The sequence below is a fragment of the Etheostoma spectabile genome, chromosome 5, assembly GCF_008692095.1.
Source record: "Etheostoma spectabile isolate EspeVRDwgs_2016 chromosome 5, UIUC_Espe_1.0, whole genome shotgun sequence".
NCBI lineage: Eukaryota > Metazoa > Chordata > Actinopteri > Perciformes > Percidae > Etheostoma > Etheostoma spectabile.
In genome coordinates, this window is record NC_045737.1 from 11087231 (window position 1) to 11113385 (window position 26155).

Here is a 26155-nt window from a genome sequence, read left to right on the forward strand (position 1 = left end):
AGTACACACGGAGATACACAGGTAAGAGCTAATGAGGTGTAGCCATGTATCAGCTGATTTAAATAGCTCTCCTTACTGTATTGTGTCAACAGTTAACTTCATTTAAAGGGCTCATATTATGCTTTTTGGCTTTTCCCCTTTCCTTCATTGTGTTATCTATCTTCTTTGTGCACGTTATAGGTTTACAAATTGAAAAAGCCCAAAGTCCCCCCCCCTCCCAAAGGGACTTACCATCTCCAACCGAAAACACTCCAAACCGCTCTACTGTAGTTCAACCTTTACTTCCGTGACAAACATGCCTCACTTTGTAACACAAGTTATAACGCTCGCCTAGCTGCTAGCAGGGAACGCCCTCATACTCCTGACTGGCTAGTAGTCCTTACCTAGGTACTGCACATGTGCGACTCCCAACAAAGATGGAACAGTGTAAAGTTCGATGCCTCACTCTGTAGCTGAAACTAAAATTAAACCTATTCTGATATAACCTTTAAATACAATTACGAACCTGAAAATAAGCATTATAGGAACACTTTAATATTGTATGTTGCGTTTTTTTTGGGGGGGTTTAAAAGTTACATTAAAACAAGTTCCTTCCCGAGACTATTCTGCAGAGCCACCGTCACTGTGTCCGGAGCTTAGCGCCGCCCAGGACGACTGTGATTGGTTTAAAGAAACGTCAACAACCAGTTTGTTTTTTCCTCCAATCCCAGAATGCATCTGTGGTGTAGCCAGACCTTACTCCACAGCGGAGCTGGCTAAGCGAGACGAACTGTATTGTGACGTTCTCTTTTCTCTGTGTTTCCGATCTGACGAGCACATTCTGCTCTGTGATGAATCATGGAGAAGTTGAAGGGGATGATGGGATGACGTTTCACTGGATTTGTACCTCCTTCGATTTCATGCGATAAATTAAATTGATTGATTGAATTGTGAGTTTTTGGTCTTTAACAGGCGTGATCTGCCTGGTGGTGGCGGTCATGTACTGGCTGGGCTGGGAGATGGGAGCAGTGGAAGCCATTTCTCTGTCTATACTGGTGGGATCTTCTGTGGATTACTGTCTGCACCTGGTGGAGGGATACCTGCTGGCTGGGGAGACCTCAACGCCCGCTCCTAACTTGGTAGGTGATCATTTGTTTTATCATATATATTTATTAATTATGAGCCATTATAAAAACTCACACAGCTTGTTTTCTGTTTGCACAAATGCTAAAACAAGCTAATGACTACGACATTTGGATTTTATTAAGACCAGAAGCTCCCTGAAGGCTCGTGAATAAAAAGTAGAGCTGCAGAGATCACTCAACTACTGAATGACTCGCCAACTATTTTGATAAACAATTAGTACTAAATTCTCTGATGTCAGCTTGTTAAATGTGAATATGTTCTAGTTCTCCACTGTGACAGTAAACTGAACATCTTTGAGTTGTGGACAAAACGAGACATATGAGGACGTCATCTTGGGCTTTTTGGGAAACACTGATCCACATTTTTCACCATTTTCTGACGTTTTAAAGACCAAACAACCAATCGATTATTAGAGAAAACAATCAACAGATTAATCGCCAGTGAAAGTGATCGTTAGCCCTAATAAATGAAAAAGAGCCTCTGCTCCTACAGCGTTAATCTGTGTTTCGTTTGCAGGAGCCTCGGGCCGAGAGGCAGAGGCGAACCCTGGAGGCAGTGAACCATGTGGGCGTTGCCATAGTGTCCAGCGCCGTCACCACGGTGATCTCCACAGTCCCTCTCTTCTTCTGTGTCATTGTGCCTTTCGCCAAGTTTGGACAGATAGTGGCCATCAACACCGCCGTCTCCATCGGGTTCACCCTGACCGTGACGGTGGCCATGTTGGCGTGCATGGCCCCCGCCCGCTTCAGCAGACCCCCCCGCGCGGTGCTGAAGGCCAGCCTGGCCGTGGCGGCCGCGGCGGCCCTGGGGGCGGCCCTGTGCTGGGCGGGGGGGCGGCTGGGAGCGTCGGCCTGGCAATCAATCAGCACGTAAAAAACACACACACAACTGTACGCCAACTCACACTGATGTCAGGCGGGGGGGTCCTGTGGATGCAAAACTGTAAGCACTCCACTCCCCTCCACGTTTGAGAGGAACGTCCCGATCAGCAAATGATCCCGTTATTTACAGCACAACGATGTCAGCACTAGAGCAACGATGTCAGAAGTAGAGCTGCGGAGATTTATCGATTAGTTGTCAACCGTTAAATTAATCGCCAACTATTTTGATAATCAATTCAACGCTTTTTTTTTAATGAAAAAACAAAAGGGAAAATATTCTCTGATTCCAGCTTCTTAAATGTGAATTTGTTTTCTTCTCTCCTCGGGGACAGTAAACTGAATATCTTTGTGGAAAAAACAAGACATTTGAGGACGTCCTGTTGGACATGTTAAAGACCGAACAACTTATCGGTTCATCGAGAAAATAATCGACAATGAAGTGAATCGTTAGACGCAGCCCTATTCCTTTATTAGAAGCTGTTTGTCTTCACAAAGTACTTCTTTCCAGTGGTATTGATCAGTGGATTGTACTTATATAGTGTAAATGTCTGTGTGTGATTCACAGTGGTGGGCTGATACCATGACTCAGCTCAAGTATTTATTTGATTTGGGTATTTCAGCCTGGAGGGGGAAGATGGGTGAGTCATGGTTGGGAAACACTGGCTGAGTCACCGTTTTCATCTGTGGAGCTCGTTGAGTTGTGAAGAGCCGCCGACTGTTGTGTGACGTGTGAAGAGCGACAGGGCTCTGACGTCCGGGACCACCCGTGGACCTGGTCCACACCAGAGCCCGACCGATGAGGGATTTTTAACCCTTGTGTCGTCTTCCCGTTGACCTGCAACGGTTTTTCTGGGTTGAAATTTCAACAGTTTGTTGTTCTTTTTCCACACTTTTCTCAACGTTTTTGTCAATTTGTATTCCTATTATTTGGTCACTTTTTGACGTTTTTTTTTTTTAATTATGTTTAGTCAATTTCTTTTTACAAATTCTTTGTCACTTTTTCAAATGTTTTTGATGTTTTCTTGTCACTTTTTCCAATGTTTTTGATGTTTTCTTGTCACTTTTTCATCGTTTAAAAAAATAATGTATTTTTTTTTTTTTTGTAGTTTTTTTTCAACGTTTTTCACATTTTTCGACGATATTTTCTGATATAAAAAGTTTTTGTAAACCTGTCACATTTGACCCAAGGAAAACACAAGGGTTAAGGCCGATACCAATAAGAATATTTGGTTATTTAAAAATACGATATGCCGATATATTGGGCAATATATTTAAAAAAAAATAGATCTAGAAACGCGTTACAAAACATACATAGATTTTCCTAACATTAGTTATTTGTAGTTATTTATGAGTTCTCAATAAAATAATATTATAATTTGCTTGATTGTCACAACTGAACATCAAAATATATTAAAGTTCTGATAAATAAAATAGAAAAAAATACAAACTCAAGATATGAAACTTAAAGTCCTTTGAACAAAAACACGCTCATAACGGTTATTGGTTGACCGTCCGTTTTTATTTTTTAAATAGTCATTTATCAGAATGATAAATGCTGATACCGATAGATCGGGAAAGGTCTAATATCAGCCGATAATATATAATATCGACCCTCCGATGTATCGGTCGGGCTCTAGTCCACGTGATTCACGGCCATCTTGTGAAACATCACGTTTGATTGATCTTCTCTTTGTGTTTTCTTAGCTGTGTATTGAATGTTTTCAGCCACATTTGTAACAAAGGTTATGATGTCCCAATGTGGCTGGATTAAAACATTGTACTAGTTCAAGTTTATACCTTGCACAGTTCTGTTAAATGTAACGTGTGATGTAAAATGTTTCGGTATGCTGCTCTCACACATTCCCAACTGGACCGTTGACGCTGCCAGCACACACACGCTCTGAAGAGTTGTGTTTACCAAGACTTACCACCACGAATCTCCTCTTTTCTGACCTTTCATGTGTTTATATTAGAAACTGTAAAAATAATGCACGTAGCAGGAGTAACGTCACCCATTGGTTTGTGGACTGCCGCGTTGAAGCCTCGAGTTCGCCGATACAGGTGCCGCCATCTTGTTTTTTCGCGACCAGATGTGGCGATTGTTTTGACGCTGGAGACGGGGAGGATGACCCGGCCAAGCCAGTGTTGTTTATGGTTGCCATGGGGCAGCGCTAAGCTAAACGCTAAAACAGGGGAAAATTGCAAAACCGAAACTAAATCTGCTAACTTTGCCTTGTAAGTTACCAGCTAACGTTAGCTATAGCTAGCTAGCTAGGTTGGCAGCAAGCTGAACCAGATATGTTTAGGTGACCAAATGTTCCATTTAACTTTGAAGAAGTGAAAACACATTGAGAGGGTCACAGTTTAAGATGAAAACATCCAAAAACAAGTTGAGGTCTTTTTTAATAACTACAGTGTTAGCATCGCTAAGCCTGTGTCCTGATTGGCAGGTACTAAAGCGTCCCCTGCTTTATCTTGTTTTTAAAATAAATTGGACAATAGCTTAATAAATGAACGTCATGCTGTGTTGAAGAAGACTTGACACTAGCAATTGAGACCATAAACTCATTATGAAAATGAGTTTACTGAGGCAATAAATCACGTGAGAAGAACTAATTTCCTCCTAGACTTCTATAGAAACAGACTTCCCCTTGGAGCCAGTGGAGTCGCCCCCTGCTGGAAGTTAGAGAGAACGCAGCGTAACGGCGCTTTGGCGTTGGCCTGCAAGTTACAGTACAGTATTATTTGTAATTTTTTTTTTGTTTTTTTTACAGTCTATGGTTTAATATTTTGGAACTCAAACTGCTTATATGTCTCTATTTTTTTTTTTTGCCATCAGCGCCAAGTAAAAGAGACCTCTTGTCAACTGCTCAGGTGAACCCTCCACAGCACTTGTAGGCACTCACGCTGTTCACGCCCCTGCTCTCACACAACCACGAGCGGCAGTCAGACTCCCATCAACGCCGGCTCTGATCCGCCCCACAGTCCAGGTGAGGGCCATTTGTCAAACCACATAACACAATAATGGGAAGGGAGAGTCAGAGAGGGACTGACTCAATAGCGGCAAGAGCAGTACATTTCTGTTTTGTGTGAGTATTACTCGTGAATGTCAAATAAAACAGGTGCAGAAAGCCTCTGGGTATTTTTTCTGTTTGTGGAAGCGCAGCACGGTTTTCTTCTGCATTGTTATGTAACAGAGCAGCGGAGCGGGAACAGGATGAAGTCCTGTCGCCGTTTTGCCTTCAGTCCCATTGTTACTGGCAGAGCTACAGTACAGTAGGCAGCGTCCCATCTCCAGTCGGCTGTCGTTCATTATTCATGCGAAATGGCTTCAGATTTGACATGGAATTGCAGAGCATGAATGTTTCATGGCGGCCGGTCATTAAACAAAGGGCGACCGTGCTACATGCAGTGGTAGGCGTAGTGCTGCTCATCGGGATGAGAACAGAACAAATACGTTGAAGAAAAAGCAGAAAAACATTGGTGTTGCTACATTTCCACCACCGGGGGGGGGGGGGAACTTCTATAGAGTTTGAATATCAGTGGTTTCTTTATTGATTGATTTTTTGTTTAAATGTAAAAGTGATTTTTTTGTTTTTCATGGGGCACTTCTTAGGGAATAGATTTTCTTGCAAATAAGTGTGTGCAGCTGATGTATAAAGAAATATTACTTTTAAATAGTTTTCCCTTACTGACGCAAATACATTTCTTACAAGCTCTGCATGATCGCCTCTACACTAAATCATATATATATATATATATATATATATATATCATTTTTATAATATATAAAATACATTGTTTTCACTTGACTAAAATGAGACTCAGACACATAAGTGTGGGTAAAGTACATCTGATTACACAAATCTAGAATGTGCTGAATAATGTCAGTGGCAGCTGTCTACTTTTACAATTAAATATATGATCTTAAGAAAACAAGGATATCCTTTATTTATGAATGTAAAAAGTGTCATTTTAGAGTGCGTTTACCCAGGGTGCAGTCTGGTTACGTCTGCATGTGTTTTGCAGCCCTTTTCGTTGGTTTACGTTGAGTGAAAGGCCAATTTTCAGTCACAGCAGTCTTCTACGTAACTACACCGTTCTGCTCCTCGTGTTTTATTCTAAAGAAACAAGACACGCAGAATGGTAATGGAATAATATAGAGGGGGGGGGGGGGGGGGGTGAGGTTACACGGAAGGGAATGAATATTTAGCTAGGCGGAAAATGAAATGCTTTCCAACTGTAAAAGAAAGAAAAGAAATGACAAGCTCCATCTATAAATAGTGAATCAGAGTGAATAATGGGTATTATATTTGCTTTTGTTTTTGTTTTTTTTTTTGGGGGGGGGGGGTTGCTGAGTGTCAGAAACTCATTTCAAACACAGACCAGTGTGCCATCTAAGGCCTAAGTTCTGTATTTTACGCCTTCTGCTCACGTGTCCTACGTTGCACTCACCTCCGCCCGCGTGATACATGTTTCAACTGAAACGGCACAAACCAGGTTCCCAGTTATCAGTTACTACAGCGCACAAAGGCTCAGACATCAAACAGATGCGTCAGACTGCTGCAGAGTCACAGAACATTATTCTGAGAGAGAAATAAATGGAGAAAAGGGACGAGTGAGCAACATGGTATATTCAACATATTCGACCAACGGCTATACATTTGAAGGCAATTATAGGGCTAAGTTGAACAGTACCGTTGCACCTTTACATGTAGTTATTAGAACAATAAATACCCAGGCTCATTTGGTTCTTGAGAAATACTTCATTGTACCAAGAAAAGGCGTTTTCTCTGGAGAGAAATTATTTTACATCAGAACTGTAAATCAACACTGAAACATAAGTCATATCTTTATTACCCCATGTTACTGGGCACACACAATGTTCAAGTATGCCTGAGGGACTAAATGGAGCAAAAACAAACAAAAATAAAACAACAATGAAGAATAAGAGAGATAAAATGCATTTAAAAATAAGTGAACTGGCATTGCATTTCACAAAAAAAGTCATAAGCTCATGATTTTGGAACAATTTACTGTAAAGTGCTAACTGGTTCGAGCTGAGAAAAGCACATGTTCCCTTTGAAAGATCATACACATTACTTTATACATGGAGGTACAGTAACAGCCAGTCAACAGGCAAGCAATTACCACCCAGAAGACATGGACCACAACTCATTTATTAGTCCTTTAATAAGATAACTGCTTCCTTAATTTCCTTGTTAATGGTAACAACGAGAATCTTGCCACTGGTTGCCAGGACAATGCCAATTACAAATGCTGGTGTTGTCCCTGTACAGTTTTCCTTCTTTCCTTTTTGTAATTACATGCAATTGACTGACATACAGTATCAAAAAAATCTCAAGTCAAGTCCTTCTAATCCTCTTACAGATAGGAACCAAAAGGGATGAGAGTGTGAGGAGAGGAGTGCAGAAGGCCTTCCCATCTTCCTGTCCCCCCCCCCCCCCCCCCTTCTCACCCCCCTCACCCCCCCTGGATGTGGAGGGCTGGCCGGACAAAAGCAGGGATCTGTCCAGCTGATGCCTGTCTTCCTACAGGTCCTGAGAATCCACTGTTTTCCTTTGTGCCACTCATTAAGGAGGCACATTTAAAAAAAAATAGAAGAAACAAAAAAAATATCTGGAGAGATCTGGGTCAATAAATTTTCCCCTACTGTCCACCTAAGGCGGACGTTTTCATCCTCCCACCCCAATCCTAACCATTAAAAAGGTAAAAACAAGGTGTACTGCAGAATGGCTTTACTCCTCACAGTCTGTGGGGGGAGCTGGAGTCCCTGGGAGCTGAGGTGCGGTTGGCGTTCTTGCGGCTGTTCTGTCGTGTTTGATTCATCTTGGTGGCCGAAGGTTTCCGAGCGTCAGGCTGGCGCCTCCCCTGGGGGCCCCTTCGTTTGCCCCTCTGCCCCGCGCGGCCCCTTCCGGCCCCCGCTGGTCACTTGCGTGAGTGCAGTGTGTCCTGGAACTTGGTGCTGGTGTAGCGGACGTGAAATCCTTTCTTGTTGATTGTGTCGTCGGAGCGGAACTTGATCACAATGGAGTCACCGGCCGAGTAGATCTCCTCCGGAGGCTGTCAGACACAAAAAAACACGATTGTTTGTGCTGTCACTTTTTTTCTACTGCACTTCAATTAAGGGGGGGGGGGGGACACTGCATAGGGAAAATATTTTAACTTAAAGATATCACCATTAAATTTCCCCAGTTGATTACTTACATTAAGACATGGAATTTATGTATTATCTTATTGAATATGCCCTAATTTGCATTTATTGGGTAAAATCAGGTTCAAAATCGGTGACATAGAGTTAGAGTCAAAGGTTTTTATAGAGGGGATTTTGGATATTTTTTCAGAAAATACTGTCAACAGCCACAAAAAAGAACTTTCTCCATGTTTTTAGGTATAAAATGTGACATTTATCCAACAATGAGTGATTATATGAACAAATGCCTGTGTAAAAACTTTCATGAAATAGACAGCAATGAAACTGCAAAGTTGGGTGTATGTAAGTGCTACTGAAGTGGAGATTTCTGGCTCAGAATAGTTGAAGTATGTGAAATACTCACTTTAAAAAAAAGAAAACATAATGGAAGCACATTAGCATAAAAAAAAAAAAAAAGAAAATCTAAATTGAAAAGTGATGTTTTTGCCTGTAGTGTCCCTTTTAAACTGAAGATTGACTGTGACGAATGGCTTCTGACTGCAGAGGACTCGTTCTGTAACAGCCAGGGGCCACGTCAGGGTCCGGGGCCGGCCTGTCCCAGCGTTATTCTGATTAAGGCTTTGGCAGCTATTGAAGTGAGGATAAAATACACTCCGATGATTAGTTCCAGGTGCACGGTTCTACCGAGCTCATTTCTTCCCTGAATGAAACCATATTCTGTTCAGCACATTTTATTTCTACTGTCTTGAGTAGAGAGTCCGTCACTTTATGAAACAAAAGGAGGGATTAATAACTTCACGATGCGTGCACAGAAAATATGCAACGCGTGACCTGCCTGTTTGTCAGAACAATGTTATCACTTGACTATTATTAAGTTCGGAACATCAGACTGAAAAATAATTAGTTATTTCATGTGCGGCGGCCGCATCGTGGCTACGATAAAGACGAGCGCCGTGATGTCAGAGCTTGTGCAACCAAGCGTAAAACACAGAGCTGTTGATTAAAGCTGTCATTCATGACATTATTTATATATCTACAGTAGCCCATGTGTCCTTGGTTTATTAAGAAAGGGATTTAAAACAAGAAACAAGAAAACGGCGTACACATTTTATTGTACAACCAGCTCAATGTTCTCTGCTATTTAACTGAGAAGAGCCCTTGGGCTAAAAGTAAGCCTCCACATACTATAATGAGTTTTCACCCTACTTTGGATTGAATTGTGCCAGGGTTCTGGGGGTGTTATGTCCCCTCCAGCAAATAATTTACAGGAACAGGCTGGAGTAAAAGGCCAGAACTTATTACTGAAGTGTGTAAATGAAATCAAGCTGTTCTCTGACCTGAGGAGCTTGTGTTTCTATTCCCTGCTGGCGTCATTGATCCAGACTCAGCACTGGCTGATTCAGTCGCTGTTACAACCTGATGCCAGAGATTCTGAAAGACTCATGGACACCCGGGGAGCAAAGGGTTGTGTCGACCTACAGCCGCCTCTACAGTAACACTCCCACACCCAGAGGAACATGTCAACTAAAACAAAGTGATTAAAGAGGAGATACTGCAAAAAAATATGTTTGTTTGTTTGTTTATTCAATTTTCAACATTTCTTCTTTTAGACTAGAGGAAAAAAAACTTATAGTATAGTATAGTCATAGTATAGCATATCGAAAAAAGTCATAGTGTAGTATGTCAAAAAGAGTCATAGTATGTCGATAAAAAGTCATAGTATGTCGATAAAAAGTCATAGTACAGTATGTCGAAAAAAGTCATAGTATGTCGATAAAAAGTCATAGTATAGTATGTCAAAAAAAGTCATAGTATAGTATGTTGAAAAAAAAAAAAAAAGTCATAGTATATCAAAAAAATACATAGTATATTATGTCAAAAAAATACATAGTATAGTATGTCAAAAAAATACATAGTATAGTATGTAAAAAAAAGTCATAGTATAGTATGTCGATAAAAGTCATAGTACAGTATGTCAAAAAAAGTCATAGTATATATGTCAAAAAGTCATAGTATAGTATGTCGAAACAAAGTCAAAAAGCCATATGAATAGTATGTTGAAAAAAAAGTCAGAAAAAAGTCATAGTAAGTATCAAAAAATACATAGTATTATGTCAAAAAATACATAGTAAGTATGTAAAAAAGTCATAGTATAGTTGTCGAAAAAGTCATAGTATGTCAAAAAAAGTCATAGTATAGTATGTCAAAAAAAACATAGTATGTATGTCAAAAAAAGTCATAGTATAGTATGTCGATAAAAGTCATAGTATAGTAGTTCAAAAAAGTCATAGTATAGTATGTCGAAAAAAGTCATAGTATAGTATGTCAAAAAAGTTCATAGTATAGTATGTTCAAAAAGAGTCTAGTATAGTATGTTGAAAAAAAGTCATAGTATAGTATGTCGAAAAAGTCATAGTATGTCGATAAAAAGTCTAGTCATAGTATGTCGAAAAAAGTCAGAAAAAAGCTAGTATAGTTGTCAAAAAATACATAGTATATATGTCAAAAAAAGTCTAGATAGTATGTCGATAAAAAGTCATAGTAATGTCAAAAAAGAGTCATAGTATAGTAATGTCGAACAAGTCTAGTATCGTATGTCGAACAAAGTCATAGTATAGTATGTCAAAAAAAGTCATGTAGTATGTCGAAAAAAAGCATAGTATGTAGGTCGATAAAAAGTCATAGTAATGTCGATAAAAAGTCATAGTATACGTATTGAAGAAATACATATATAGTATCGAACAAAGTCTAATAGGGTATTCGACAAAGTCATAGTTAGTATGTCACAAAAGAAAAAAATCATAGTATATGTTAAAAAAAGCCATAGTATTATGTCATAAAACATAGATGTCGATAAAAAGTCATAGTAATGTATGTCAAACAAAGTCATAGTATAGTATGTCAAAAAAGTCATAGTATAGTATGTTGAAAAAAGTCATAGTATAGTATGTCGTAAAAAGTCATAGTATGTCGATAAAAAGTCATAGTATGTCGAAAAAATACTAGTATAGTCTAGTCAAAAAAGTCTAGTGTAGTATGTCAAAAAAGTCATAGTAATGTCGATAAAAAGTCATAGTACAGTATTCGAAAAAGTCATAGTATGTCGATAAATTCATAGTATAGTATGTCAAAAAATGTCATAGTATAGTATGTTGAAAAAAGAAAAAAAAAAGTCATAGTATGTCAAAAAATACATAGTATAATTCTGTTCAAAAAAATACATATATAGTATGTCAAAAAATCATAGTATAGTAGTCAACAAATACTACGTAATTAGTATGTCAGAAAAAGTCATAGTATACTATGTCAAAACAAAGTCATAGTAGTAAAATCCACTAAAAAATCGTATAAATGCATTGAACAAAACAACAAGTCAAGTCAACAAAAGCATCATCGTATAACGTATGTCAAAAAACAACATACACATAGTAATCACTATATAGTCAAAAAATACATAGTATAGTATTCAAAAAAAAGTATAGTATGTCATAAAAAGTCATAGTATGTCGAAAAAAGTCATAGTGTAGTATCACAAAGTCAAGTATAGTATGTCAAAAAAAGAATACATATTATGTATGTTCAAAAAAGTCATAGTATAGTATGTCGATAAAAGTCATATGTATGTCGAAAAAAATCCTAGTATAGTAGTTCAAAAAATCATAGTATGTATGTCAAAAGAGTCTGTATAGTATGTGAAAAAAGTCTAGTCGTATAAGTAGTCAGAATAAAGTCATCAGTATGTCGATAAAAGTCATAGTATAGTATGTCGAAAAAAAAGTCAGAACAAAAGTCAGTTAATGTCAACAAAACAAGTATCAGATATAAAAGTATATACGCACAATAATACGAAAACAGTAAAATACTCAGTAATGTGTCGACACGAGACCAGTCATAGTAAATAGTCATACAAAGTCATAGATAGTATGTCAAAAAAATCATAGTATAGTATTCCGAAAAAAAAGCCATAGTACGTATAGTCCGATAAAAAAGTCATAGTATGTCGATAAAGTCATAGTATAAGGTCGAAAAATCATAGTATAGTATGTCGAACAAATTCAGTAGTAGTAGTCGAACAAAGTCATAGTATATATGTCGAAAAAAAAGTCATAGTATATAAGTTCGAAAAAAAGTCCATAGTATAGTAATGTCAAAAAAAATCATAGTATGAGTATGTCGATAAAAAGTCATAGTATGTCGATAAAAAGTCATAGTATAGTATGTCGACAAGTCTGTATAGTATGTCGAACAAAGTCATAGTATAGTATGTCAAAAAAAAAAGCCATAGTATAGTATGTCGATAAAAAGTCATAGTAGTCGATAAAAGAGTCATAGTATGTATGTCGAAAAAGACATATAATAGTATAATACAGGTCAGCACAAGTCAAGTATAGTATGTCGACACAAGTCATAGTATAGTGATGATCGAAAAAAAAGTAATACGATACGACCAGTAGAAGATGTCAAAAAATCCGATAGTTATCTGAAAACAGCAAGGTCGTCGCAGTAATCTGACGCGATACAACAACCTACGGTCATAATATGTCACCGGTCGATCAAAAATCACAATATGTACTCTAAAAAGCTCATAGGTATGTGCTATAAAGAACACAGTTCAGCATAGTAAATTGCATGGTTACTTGTGCTAAAAAGTCATAGTATGTAGTCGATACAAAAAGTCCATATGTATAGTCATGTCGAAACTAATAGTCAAACAAGATGCACCTGTGCTACAAGACTGTATGTCACAAAAAATCGATATCATACGTATAGTATTGTCGATCAACGAAACACCTATAGTATGTCAAAAACACATGTGTCATTGTCGTAATAGTTATGAAGTCCAAAATAAAGTCATACAGGTGTCAATCGTCTCGAAAAAGCTTACATAGTATAAGTCAAAACGTGATGTATTGTCCAAAAAAACAGTCATAAAGTCATATATAGTATTCAACAAATCATAGTAACGATAACATGGTTTCAAAAAGTCTAAGTATAGTATGCTTAAAAGATCAGTAGTATTTCACAAAGGTCATAGTATAGTATGTCAACAACACTCACAGTATAGTATGTCAAAAAAGTCTAGTTACGTTAGATCATAAAAGTCAGTAGTTAAGTACGGTCAAGAAACAAAAAGTATAGATATGGTCAGAAAAAAGTCAGTTATAAGTGTAATGTCGACAAAGTCATAGTTAGTATGTCAAAAAAGTCATAGTAAGAGTCTGTCGATAAAAAGTCAGTAGTATGTCTTATCAAATTACAATAGTAATAGTATGTCAGAAAAGTCATAGTATAGTATGTCAATAAAAATCATAGTACAGTATGTCAAAAAAAGCTAGTATAGTATGTCAAAAAAGTCATAGTATGTATGTCAAAAAAGCTAGATAATGTCGAAAAAAAGTCTGTATGTCTATAAAAGTCAGAGTATAGTATGTCGAAAAAAAGTCATAGTATGTATGTCAAGAAAAAAGTCATGTAAGTATGTCAAAAAAATACATAGTATATTATGTCAAAAAAATACATAGTATAGTATGTCAGAAAAGTCATAGTATAGTAGGTCGATAAAAGTCATAGTACAGTATGTCCAAAAAAGTCATAGTATAGTATGTCGAAAAAAGTCTAGTATAGTATGTTGAAAAAAAGTCAAAAAAGCCCATAGTATTAGTCAAAAAATACATAGTATATTATGTCAAAAAACTACATAGTATAGTATGTCAAAAAAAGTCATAGTATAGTATGTCGATAAAAAGTCATAGTATGTCAAAAAGAGTCATAGTATAGTATGTTGAAAAAAAAGTCAATAAAAGTCATAGTATAGTATGTTGAAAAAAGTCATAGTATGTCAATAAAAAGTCATAGTATAGTATGTCGAAAAAAAGTAAGAAAAAAGTCATACTATAGTATGTCGAAAAAAAGTCAGAAAAGTCATAGTATAGTATGTCAAAAAATAATAGTAATTATGTCAAAAAGTCATAGTATAGTATGTCGATAAAAAGTCATAGTATGTCGAAAGAGTCATAGTATAGTATGTCGAACAAAGTCATAGTATGTATGGTCGATAAAAATCATAGTATAGTATTCAGAAAAAGTCATAGTTATAGATGTCGATAAAAAGTCATAGTATATATGTCAAAAAAATTCAAAATACTGTATAGTATGTCAGAAAAAGTCTAGTATAGTATGTCGATAAAAGTCAAGTACTATGTCAAAAAAGTCATAGTAGTATGTAAAAAAAAGTCATAGTATAGTATGTCAAAAAAAAGTCAAAAAAAGCCATAGAATAGTATGTTGAAAAAAAATGGGTCAGAAAAAAGTCATAGTATAGTATGTCAAAATACATAGTATATTATGTCAAAAAAACATAGTATAGTATGTCAAAAAGTCATATGTATAGTATGTCGATAAAAAGTCATAGTATAGTATGTCGAAAAAAAGTCATAGATTCAAAAAGAGTCATAGTATAGTATGTCAAAAAAGTCAATAAAAGTCTAGTATAGTATGTTGAAAAAAAAGTCAGAAAAAAAGTCATAGTATAGTATGTCGATAAAAGTCATAGTACAGTTATGTCAAAAAAAGTCATAGTATAGTATGTCGAAAAAAAGTCATTGTATAGTATGTTGAAAAAAAGTCAAAAAAGCCATAGTAATTATGTCAAAAAAATACATAGTATAGTATGTCAAAAAAGTCATAGTATAGTATGTCGATTAAAAAGTCATAGTACAGTATGTCAAAAAAAAAGTCATAGTATGTCAAAAAGAGTCATAGTAGTCTGTTTGAAAAAAAAATCAATAAAAGTCAGTATAGTATATGAAAAAAGTCATAGTATGTCAATAAAGTCATAGTATAGTATGTCGAAAAAAAAGTAAGAAAAAGTCATAGTATGTATGTCGAAAAAAGTCAGAAAAGTCATAGTATAGTATGTCAAAAAAATACATAGTAATTTTGTCAAAAAGTCCATAGTATAGTATGTCGATAAAAAGTCATAGTATGTCGAAAAGAGTATAGTAAGTATAGTCGAACAAAGTCATAGTCTAGTATGGTCAGAAAAAGTCAGTATAGTATGTCGATAAAAAGTCATAGTATAGTATGTCAAAAAAATACATAGTATAGTATGTCAGAAAAAGTCATATATAGTATGTCGATAAAAAGTCATAGTACAGTCTGTCAAAAAAAGTCATAGTATAGTATGTCAAAAAAAGTCTAGTATAGTATGTCAAAAAAAGTCATATATATATGTCGATAAAAGTCTAGTATGTCGATAAAAGTCATAGTTAGTATGTCGACAAAAAGTCATAGTATAGTATGTCAAGAAAAAGTCGTAGTATGTGTCAAAAAAATACATAGTTATATTATGTCAAAAAATACATAGTATAGTATGTCAGAAAAAGTCATAGTATAGTATGTCGATAAAAAGTCATAGTACAGTATGTCAAAATGTCCTAAAGTCATAGTATAGTATGTCGAAAAAAAGTCATAGTATAGTATGTTGAAAAAAAGTAAAAAGCTAGTATATATGTCAAAAAAATACATAGTAATATATGCAAAAAACTACATCGTAAAGTAATGTCAAAAAAAGTCATAGTATAGTAGTCGATAAAAGTCATAGTATGTCAAAAAGAGTCATAGTATAGTATGTTGAAAAAAAAGTCAGAAAAAAGTCATAGTTAGTAGTTGAAAAGTCATATATGCAATAAAAAGTCATAGTAGTATGTCGAAAAAAAGTAAGAAAAAAGTCATAGTATAGTATGTTGAAAAAAAGTCAGAAAAGTCATAGTATAGTATGTCAAAAAATACATAGTATATTATGTCAAAATGTCATAGTATAGTATGTCGATAAAAAGTCATAGTATGTCGAAAAGAGTCATAGTATAGTATGTCGAACAAAGTCATAGTATAGTATGTCAGAAAAAGTCATAGTATAGTATGTCGATAAAAAGTCATAGTATAGTATGTCAAAAAAATACATAGTATAGTATGTCAGAAAAAGTAATAGTATAGTATGTCGATAAAAAGTCATAGTACAGTATGTCAAAAAAAGTCATAGTATAGTATGTCAAAAAAAAGTCATAGTATAGTATGTCAAAAAAAGTCAAAAGCCATAGAATAGTATGTGAAAAAAGTCAAAAAAGTCATAGTATAGTAGGTCAAAAAAATACATATATATTATGTCAAAAAATACATAGTATAGTATGTCAAAAAAAGTCATGTAAGTAGGTCAAAAAAGTCATAGTATGTCAAAAAGATCATAGTTAGTATGTCAAAAAAAGTCAATAAAATTCTAGTATAGTATGTTGAAAAAAAAGTCAGAAAAAAGTCATAGTATAGTATGTCGAAAAGTCAAGTATTCAAAAAAATCCTAGTATAGTATGTTACAGAAAAAAGTAAGAAAAAAAGTCATAGTATAGTATGTCGAAAAAAAATCAGAAAAAATCATAGTATAGTGTCAAAAAATACATAGTATATTATGTCAAAAAAGTCATAGTATAGTATGTCGAAAAAGAGTCATAGTATGTCAAAAAGTCATAGTATAGTAGTCGACAAGTCATAGTATAGTATGTCAAAAAAATCATGTATATATGTCGATAAAAAGTCATAGTATGTCAAAAAGTATCAAGTATAGTATGTCACGAACAAAGTCATAGTAATAGTAATGTCGAACAAAGTCATAGTACAGTATGTTCGAACAAGTCATAGTATCGTGTCGAACAAAGTCATAGTATAGTATGTCGCAAATAAAAGCATAGTATAGTATGTCGATAAAAAGTCATAGTATGTCGATAAAAGTCATAGTACTAGTATGTCGAAAAAAATACTATAATAGTATAGTATGTCAAAAAAAGTCATAGTATAGTATGTCGATAAAAAGTCAGTATGTCAAAGTCATAGTAAGTGGTCGAGACAAAGTCATAGTATAGTACTGTCGAACAAAGTCATGGTATAGTAGTCGAAAAAAAAGTCATAGTAGTATGTCGAAAAAAAAGCCATGAAGATGTCAAAAAGTCATAGATAGTATGTCGATAAAAGTCATAGTATAGTATGTCGATAAAAATACATAGTATAGTATGTCAAAAAAAGTCATAGTATAGTATGTCGATAAAAAGTCATAGTATGTCGATAAAAAGTCATAGTATAGTATGTCGAAAAAACAGTCTAGTTAGTTGGTCAAAAAGTCATAGTATAGGATGTCAAAAAAATACATAGTATATTATGTCAAAAAAATCATAGTATGTATTCAGAAAAAGTCATGTTTAGTAATGTCGATAAAAAGTCATAGTACAGTATGTCAAAAAAAGTCATAGTATAGTATGTCGAAAAAAAGTCATAGTATAGTATGTCAAAAAAAAGTCAAAAAAGCCATAGAATAGTATGTTGAAAAAAAAGTCAGAAAAAAGTCATAGTATAGTATGTCAAAAAAATACATAGTATATTATGTCAAAAAAATACATAGTAAAGTATGTCAAAAAAAGTCATAGTATAGTATGTCGAAAAAAAGTCATAGTATGTCAAAAAGAGTCATAGTATAGTATGTTGAAAAAAAAGTCAATAAAAGTCATAGTATAGTATGTTGAAAAAAAAGTCAGAAAAAAGTCATAGTATAGTATGTCAAAAAAATACATAGTATAGTATGTCGAAAAGAGTCATAGTATAGTATGTCGAACAAGTCATAGTATGTCGAAACAAAAGTCATAGTATAGTATGTCAAAAAATCATGTATATTATGTCAAAAAAATACATAGTATAGTATGTCGATAAAAAGTCATAGTATAGTATGTCGAAAGTCATAGTATAGTATGTCGAAAAAAAGTCATAGTATAGTATGTCAAAAAAAAGTCAAAAAAGCCATAGAATAGTATGTTGAAAAAAAATCAGAAAAAAGTCATAGTATATTATGTCAAAAAAATACATAGTATAGTATGTCAAAAAAAGTCATAGTATAGTATGTCGATAAAAAGTCATAGTATAGTATGTCGAAAAAAAAGTCATAGTATGTCAAAAGAGTCATAGTATGTATGTTGAAAAAAAAGTCAATAAAAGTCATAGTATAGTATGTCGAAAAAAGTCATAGTATAGTATGTCGAAAAAAAGTCAGAAAAAAGTCATAGTATAGTATGTCAAAAAAATCATATTATATAGTAAAAACAAAAAGTCATAGTATAGTATGCGAAAAGAGTCATGTATAGTTCGAACAAAAGTCATAGTTTAGTATGTTGAAAAAATCTAGTATAGTATGTCAAAAAGTCATAGTATAGTATCAAAAAAAGTCATAGTAATAAGTTGAAAAAAAGTCATTAAAAGTCCTAGTGTACAGTATTTCATGTGGATGCCCCACCACAAAGGAAAATCCTTTCTGATTTCAAAACAGTCATAGTAGAAGTTTTTTGATATCTGTATGTTAGTCAAACTGTTTTTCCCCATACACCTCCAGTCTCTTCAACATGTCAGAATTTTAAAGGTTTTGTTCTGAGACTCTGAGCCAGGACTCTCCTCTTCAGTAGCACTCACACACACCAAACATCTCTGGTTTCATTTCTGAAGGTTCTTACAGAGGGGGTGAAAATGGATCCAAAGATCAAAATCCTTCATCCCTTTGTAAAAAACCTTGACTCTAATCGGTCAACAAAATTAAACATAGTATAGTATGTCGAAAAAAAGTAAGAAAAAAGTCATAGTATAGTATGTCGAAAAAAATCAGAAAAAAGTCATAGTATAGGATGTCAAAAAAATACATAGTATATTATGTCAAAAAAGTCATAGTATAGTATGTCGATAAAAAGTCATAGTATGTCAAAAAGAGTCTAGTATAGTATGTCGAACAAAGTCTAGTATAGATTCAAAAAGTCATAGTATAGTATGTCATAAAAGTCATAGTATGTCGAAAGAGTCATAGTATAGTATGTCGAACAAAGTCATAGTACAGTATGTCGAACAAAGCAAGTATAGTATGTCGAACAAAGTCATAGTACAGTATGTCGATAAAAAGTCATAGTATAGTATGTCGATAAAAAGTCATAGTATAGTATGTCGAAAAGTCTAGTATATATGTCAAAAAAAAAGTCAAAAAAGCCATAGAATAGTATGTTGAAAAAAAAGTCAGAAAAAAGTCATAGTATAGTATTGTCAAAAAAATACATAGTATATTATGTCAAAAAAATACATATATGTATGTCAAAAAAAGTCATGAGTATGTAGTCGATAAAAAGTCATAGTAATGTTGTCGAAAAAAAGTCCTAGTATGTCAAAAGGTCATAGTATAGTATGTTGAAAAAAAAGTCAATAAAAGTCATAGTATAGTATGTCGAAAAAAAGTCATAGTATAGTATGTCGAAAAAAAGTCAGAAAAAATCATAGTAAGTATAGTATCAAAAAATACATAGTATATTATGTCAAAAAAGTCATAGTATAGTATGTCGAAAAGAGTTCATAGTATAGTATGTCGAACCAAGTCATAGTTTAGTATGTTGAAAAAAGTCATAGTATAGTATGTCAAAAAAAGTCATAGTATAGTATGTCAAAAAAAGTCATAGTATAGTAAGTTGAAAAAAAGTCATTAAAAAGTCCTAGTGTACAGTATTTCATGTGGATGCCCCAACCACAAAGGAAAATTCCTTTCTGATTTCAAAAACAGTCATAGTAGAAGTTTTTGATATACTGTATGTTAGTCAAACTGTTTTTTCCCCATACACCTCCAGTCTCTTCAACATGTCAGAATTTAAAGGTTTTGTTCTGAGACTCTGAGCCAGGACTCCTCCTCTTCAGTAGCACTCCACACACACCAAACATCTCGGTTTCATTTCTGAAGGTCTTACAGAGGGGGTGAAAATGGATCCAAAGATCAAATCCTTCATCCCTTTGTAAAAAACCTTGACTCTAATCGGTCACAAAATTAAACATAGTATAGTATGTCGAAAAAAAGTAAGAAAAAAGTCATAGTATAGTATGTCGAAAAAAATCAGAAAAAAGTCATAGTATAGGATGTCAAAAAAATACATAGTATATTATGTCAAAAAAGTCATAGTATAGTATGTCGATAAAAAGTCATAGTATGTCAAAAAGAGTCATAGTATAGTATGTCGAACAAAGTCATAGTATAGTATGTCAAAAAAAGTCATAGTATAGTATGTCGATAAAAAGTCATAGTATGTCGAAAAGAGTCATAGTATAGTATGTCGAACAAAGTCATAGTATAGTATGTCGAACAAAGTCATAGTACAGTATGTCGAACAAAGTCATAGTATAGTATGTCGAACAAAGTCATAGTACAGTATGTCGATAAAAAGTCATAGTATAGTATGTCGATAAAAAGTCATAGTATAGTATGTCGAAAAAAAGTCATAGTATAGTATGTCAAAAAAAAGTCAAAAAAGCCATAGAATAGTATGTTGAAAAAAAAGTCAGAAAAAAGTCATAGTATAGTATGTCAAAAAAATACATAGTATATTATGTCAAAAAATACATAGTATAGTATGTCAAAAAAAGTCATAGTATAGTATGTCGATAAAAAGTCATAGTATAGTATGTCGAAAAAAAGTCATAGTATGTCAAAAAGAGTCATAGTATAGTATGTTGAAAAAAAAGTCAATAAAAGTCATAGTATAGTATGTCGAAAAAAGTCATAGTATAGTATGTCGAAAAAAAGTCAGAAAAAAGTCATAGTATAGTATGTCAAAAAAATACATAGTATATTATGTCAAAAAAAGTCATAGTATAGTATGTCGAACAAAAGTCATAGTTTAGTATGTTGAAAAAAGTCATAGTATAGTATGTCAAAAAAAGTCATAGTATAGTAAGTTGAAAAAAAGTCATTAAAAAGTCCTAGTGTACAGTATTTCATGTGGATGCCCCAACCACAAAGGAAAATTCCTTTCTGATTTCAAAAACAGTCATAGTAGAAGTTTTTGATATACTGTATGTTAGTCAAACTGTTTTTCCCCATACACCTCCAGTCTCTTCAACATGTCAGAATTTTAAAGGTTTTGTTCTGAGACTCTGAGCCAGGACTCTCCTCTTCAGTAGCACTCACACACACCAAACATCTCTGGTTTCATTTCTGAAGGTTCTTACAGAGGGGGTGAAAATGGATCCAAAGATCCAACATTCAAAGTGATCAAAATCCTTCATCCCTTTGTAAAAAACCTTGACTCTAATCTGTCAACAAAATTAAACAAGAATTTTGAAACTGGCTGTATCCAATGTTCATATTTCTGTTCTAGACATATGTGTAAATTAGTGCATATTTAAGAAGATAATGCTCAATTTGCATATTTAAACATAACATTTCAGAAACATGTGTAAGACATAAGATGAGTGTCTTAATGTAAGTAATCAACAGGAGGAAGTTTAATGGTTTAGTTAAAATATTTTCCCTATTCACCTCAGTGTCTCCTCTTAAAGTCTCTTAAAGCGAGACACATTGGAATCATAAGCCCAGGCTTGTTCACAACACCCTTTTACAAAAAGCTTGCAAAGGTGGTTACACAACAGTAAAGTGCTAATTGTGTGAATACACCTGCTGTTTTACTGGGAAAATGAAGGAAAAAAAGTGCTGCGTCAAGCAAAGAAAAGACATTCAATGAGAAGTGTATGTTTGTTATAGGGTAATGTCTTGTACTTGGCCAAAGTTATTAAGTTGCCCGCAGTGTACTAAAGGAGTATAAAAGCCACCAAAGTGAAAGAAATTCCTAGTATGTCCCTTTGTCCCTTTTGTGCAAAATGGATTTTCTAAGGGAATAAAAGACCAAAGATACACAGCAGCATATCCACCACTTTCTCCTGTGATTTTACAGTATGTATCCCATCAAAAGAATGACCAATGATTATAAGTTCAGCTGAGGTTCTATGATCAAAGGACAGTAGCTACTGGAAAGGAATGGTGCTGTACACTAACGTCCCCTATCCTGTTATCAGGTTAGGTTAGGGTAAAAAAAAAAATAGGGTATGTTTTTTAGGAAAACGTTCTCACCCCTGAGCCACAGTAACGTCCCAGCCGTGGAGACTTGGTGTCGGCTCCATCGAAGAGCTCCATGTAGTCATAGCCGCAGTCTGCCTCCTCTTCGATCTCAAAGGTCTGGAAGATGAGCTCCACGCCGTAGCCTTTCTCCGCCGAAATCACCCACTGGCAGTCCGAGGCTCCGGGGTAGTTGTTGTCTCCGAACTGGGCATGTGAGAACAGGTCCTTGGTCTTTACCTCAGCCTTAAGGCGACCTCCACACTCTGTGAATAGAAGAGATGAGTTGGACACGTAGACTGTAAAAAATAATGGACGACCCTTCCGGGCCTGTAAAGTGAAGCCAAAGCTGCATTCTATCAAAGAATAAAATAAAAACATTATGGGGTTTGAGGTCTCTCCAGAGCCAGGGCTGTTTTTGTTAAGAGTCTATATAATGGAACAAAAATTGACCCTTTCATGCAGAGATGGACATGTGTTGCACAATATCTGGGTGTCTAGGGGGGAAGCAACGGGTTGTTGTAACAGATCAGATTATGGAGTTTGCAGAAAATGTCATATGTTTTCAGTGAATCTGCTTCACTGCAGTGCCAACATTTGGGTAGATTCTAACTTAATTTGATTTGTGGGTTTAAGTACTTGTATTGATTTTGTAGCTGAGTATGTATAAACATGTTTTACAATCCTTATTTCATTTAACTTTATTTTATGTAATTTATTTTACATTTATCTATTGTCGGGGAATGTTCTGTTGCTTAAAAAAAACAGTTACAAAAAAAAAAAGAGCTGCGTTATATCTAACTCCCAGCAGGGGGCGACTTCACTGGCTCATAAAAGAAGTCTGTTTCAATAGAAGTCTATAATAAAATAACCCTAATTCTCACTTTATTTATTACCTCAATTTTCATAACGAGTTTATGGTCTCAATCGTTAGTTCCAAGTCTTGGAGCATGATGTTCATTTAGTAAACTATGGTCTCAGTTATTTTAAAATAGGCGATAAAGCATTGGATGCTTTAGGACAGAGGCTTAGCAATGCTAACCATGCTAACGCTATGGACATTAAAATAGACCTCAACTTGTTTTTGGATGTTGTTACTGTTTTCATCATAAACTGTGACCCTTTTTCACTTTATCAAAGTTAACTGGAACATTTCGGTCTCCTAAAAATATGTTGTCAACCTAGCTAGCTACAGCTAGTGTTAGCTGTTAACTTAAAGGGAAGCATGTGGATTTTCTTTACTCCATAGATGCAGATAAACGGTACCAGTACCCGGATGTCTGTGTTTACCAGTCGGTAAATCTCTGCTGGGTGACTTACTTCAGAAGCGTTGAAAATCAACTTTCCCTCTTTAGCATTTAGCTTAGCGCAGCGCCATTGCAACCATAAACAACACTGGCTTGCCCGCATCACCCTCCCCAGCTCCACCTTCTCGTCAACAATCGCCACATCCGGTTTTAACAAAAAACAAGATGGCGAGGCCATCTATGCTTCAAAACGGCCGTCCACAAACCAATAGATCACGTCACGTCACTATTTTCCCAGTCTATGGTTGGACACTTTGTAGCCAGCGGCCAGCGTTGTTGTTCTGTGGCTCATTGGCTGTGTTACAGTCTTACAGACACAAAGGATCCTTTAACATGCTCTGTGGTTATATATATGAGTCATAATCATTCTCAGACAGGGTGGGGAGTATCGGGACTAAAACTAAATGCTGTAAGCATTACATCTAAATACCATTGTGAAGTTTGATATGTGAGTAATTGACCTTAAATTAACTCAATGTCCCAAAACATGAAGTGCTTTGAGATTTTTTTGTTTTTCATTTAATCCACACACTCTCTGTATATCTTTATCTGTATTTATATTTTTTGATAACAAGTACTTCATTTTTCCATATTATTCATGGTCACTGGTGAATATAACTTATATTATGGTTACCTACTTTTGCTTTATAACTTCAATTACATATTCAATTTAATTTTAAAGTCACTTACTTACACTGCAATATTGTTTTTTTGTACTATGGCAACCGCACTTTACCTCAGTCTACCTTCTGCACATTGTCTACTGTTTGCCTGTCTTTCTTGTGTGTTTACTTGTTTGTTTGTTTTTTTTGCTGTCATTGTTGAGAATGCTACTGTAACTAAGGAATTTCCCCGCTGTGGGATGAATAAAGTATTATCTTATCTTATCTTATCTTAAAGCAGGAAGAGAAACAGAGTGAGAGAGAGGAACAGCATCCACTCTTACCTGCCGTATGGGAAGCCTCGAAGCCTTTCTTCTGCACAGAGTTATCAGAGAAGAAGCGAACGAACAGCTTGTTGGCACTAGACATGATGGGCGGGGGCTTCTTGGTGCCACAGAAGCGACCCAGACTCGGAGCTTTCCCATCTCGCCCGTCGTAAATCTCAATGTGGTCATAGGCACACTCCAGATGGGCCTCCATGTCCAGCTCGTTGAAAGCCTGCCACGAAACAAGATGATGAGTATTAACAATGGGATACAACTTTATTATCAACTTACGCGCAGTCTCGTTTCATTCAAAGATGACAACACGTCAACAGTATTGACAAAGAAACATGTCTCATGATATCCTCGGGATCCAGATCTTATTTGAAAGCACGCTGATTTTGGTTTAGCAACAGGATAGACTGATGTATGTGAGGAGTTCATGAGCTTGTTGTGTCCAAACGAAGAGTCTCTAAATCGCCTGTTAGAAGGCAAAAGTTGGTATTCGTAGTAGCGCTGTCAGTTATACGCGTTATTAACGGCATTAACGCAAACCCATTTTAACGACGTCAACTTGTTTTTATCGTGAGATTAAAGTTCTTTTTGGCCTGGCAAACTTTGTAGTTTTTTTTACATGCTGTTGCAACAACTAGTAATGTTAGAAAAACTACAACACCCACCGGATCTAGCTAGACCGGAAACACATCGAGCACGCCGCACACGCTTGTTTGGGCTCGCGAGCCGGCCAAAGAGTAGCAAGGTTACGTTTTGAGTGGATGGCGAGAGCGAGAAGCAGAAATGGACGCCAATAAGATTCTGGATGGAAAGTTTTACTTTTCAAAAGTTGCCAAATGTTCCATCGACGAGACCAAAGTGATCTGTGTGTTTGGTCGTTGTGAACTGAGCAGCACGTCCAGTCTGAAATACCACCTGACGGCCAAGCACACAGCTGATGCTGATTCTCCCCCCCCCCCCCGTCAGAGTATTATTTTCACCCTTTTATTGATGTCACTGTTACATTGTGAGAGATTATTTGCTCCAAGTGAGATTATTTGTGTGAAATTGAACACTACAGCAGGCTATGTATATATATATATATAGATATATATATATATATATATAGATATATATATATACACACACACAGTATATACCAACGTTGTTTTCAATAAAAAATCATTTGCAAAAAGCAAGACGATCCACTTTTCCATGTTGATAAGAGCATTAAAATGAGGAAGAAATAATGGGACAAAAAGAAATCAAGGGACATTTAGAATAGGTAAAAAAAATGTGTGATTAATTGTGAGTTAACTATGACAGTAATGCAATTAATCGCAATTAAATATTTTAATAGTTTGACAGCACTCATTTGTAGTTTAAAAACATGCGTGGAGTCATTAACTCATTACTATGAGTTTAAATAAGTGATTTCCAAACTTTAGGGGTTTTGTGCTTCTTTTTCTAATCACAAAGGACATTCTATAGACAGTGATATGTGTTATTTCTAGAAAACTGGAAAAACTGTAATTCTCTTCGCACACAGGTAAACTAGCAGAGTAAATATTTGAGAAAACGATGCCCTGCACAGTGACGGAGCTGTGGGCACATGCACCCTGTTTTCTAGTCCAGGTGTAAGACAAAACATGTAAAGACTGAAGGAAAAGAATATCCAATTTTTTAGTTTTTCCAATTTTTGTTGCATTATTTAAGAAAAGAGGCACGCTCAACATGTTTTGATATTATAAGTTGGTGACTGATTTTCCTTCAGCGAACGCTATAAATAATCTACTTGATGTCGGG

General features: G+C 35.1%; 2 protein-coding genes across 5 annotated transcripts in view; one reads left to right on the forward strand and one right to left on the reverse strand.

Annotated features, from left to right (window-relative positions):
* Positions 1–2297, forward strand: part of disp3 (dispatched RND transporter family member 3) — a 25057-nt gene extending 22760 nt beyond the window's left edge. Inside the window, exons 21-22 of one of the 2 annotated variants that reach the window (XM_032516972.1) lie at positions 952–1118; positions 1642–2297. In XM_032516972.1, the coding sequence (XP_032372863.1) occupies positions 952–1118; positions 1642–1998 (524 nt within the window). In that variant the 3' untranslated portion in view covers positions 1999–2297. The remainder of the gene's footprint in view (positions 1–951; positions 1119–1641) is intronic. The other variant, XM_032516973.1, reaches the window with a different exon arrangement.
* A 4324-nt stretch (positions 2298–6621) lies between these two features.
* The window catches only part of bmp1a (bone morphogenetic protein 1a), a 78127-nt gene continuing 58593 nt past the window's right edge, over positions 6622–26155 (reverse strand). For all 3 annotated transcript variants that reach the window (XM_032516992.1, XM_032516991.1, XM_032516990.1), the window contains exons 18-20: positions 24377–24590; positions 22139–22389; positions 6622–8090 (exon numbers count right to left, since the gene is read on the reverse strand). In XM_032516992.1, the coding sequence (XP_032372883.1) occupies positions 7956–8090; positions 22139–22389; positions 24377–24590 (600 nt within the window). In that variant the 3' untranslated portion in view covers positions 6622–7955. The remainder of the gene's footprint in view (positions 8091–22138; positions 22390–24376; positions 24591–26155) is intronic.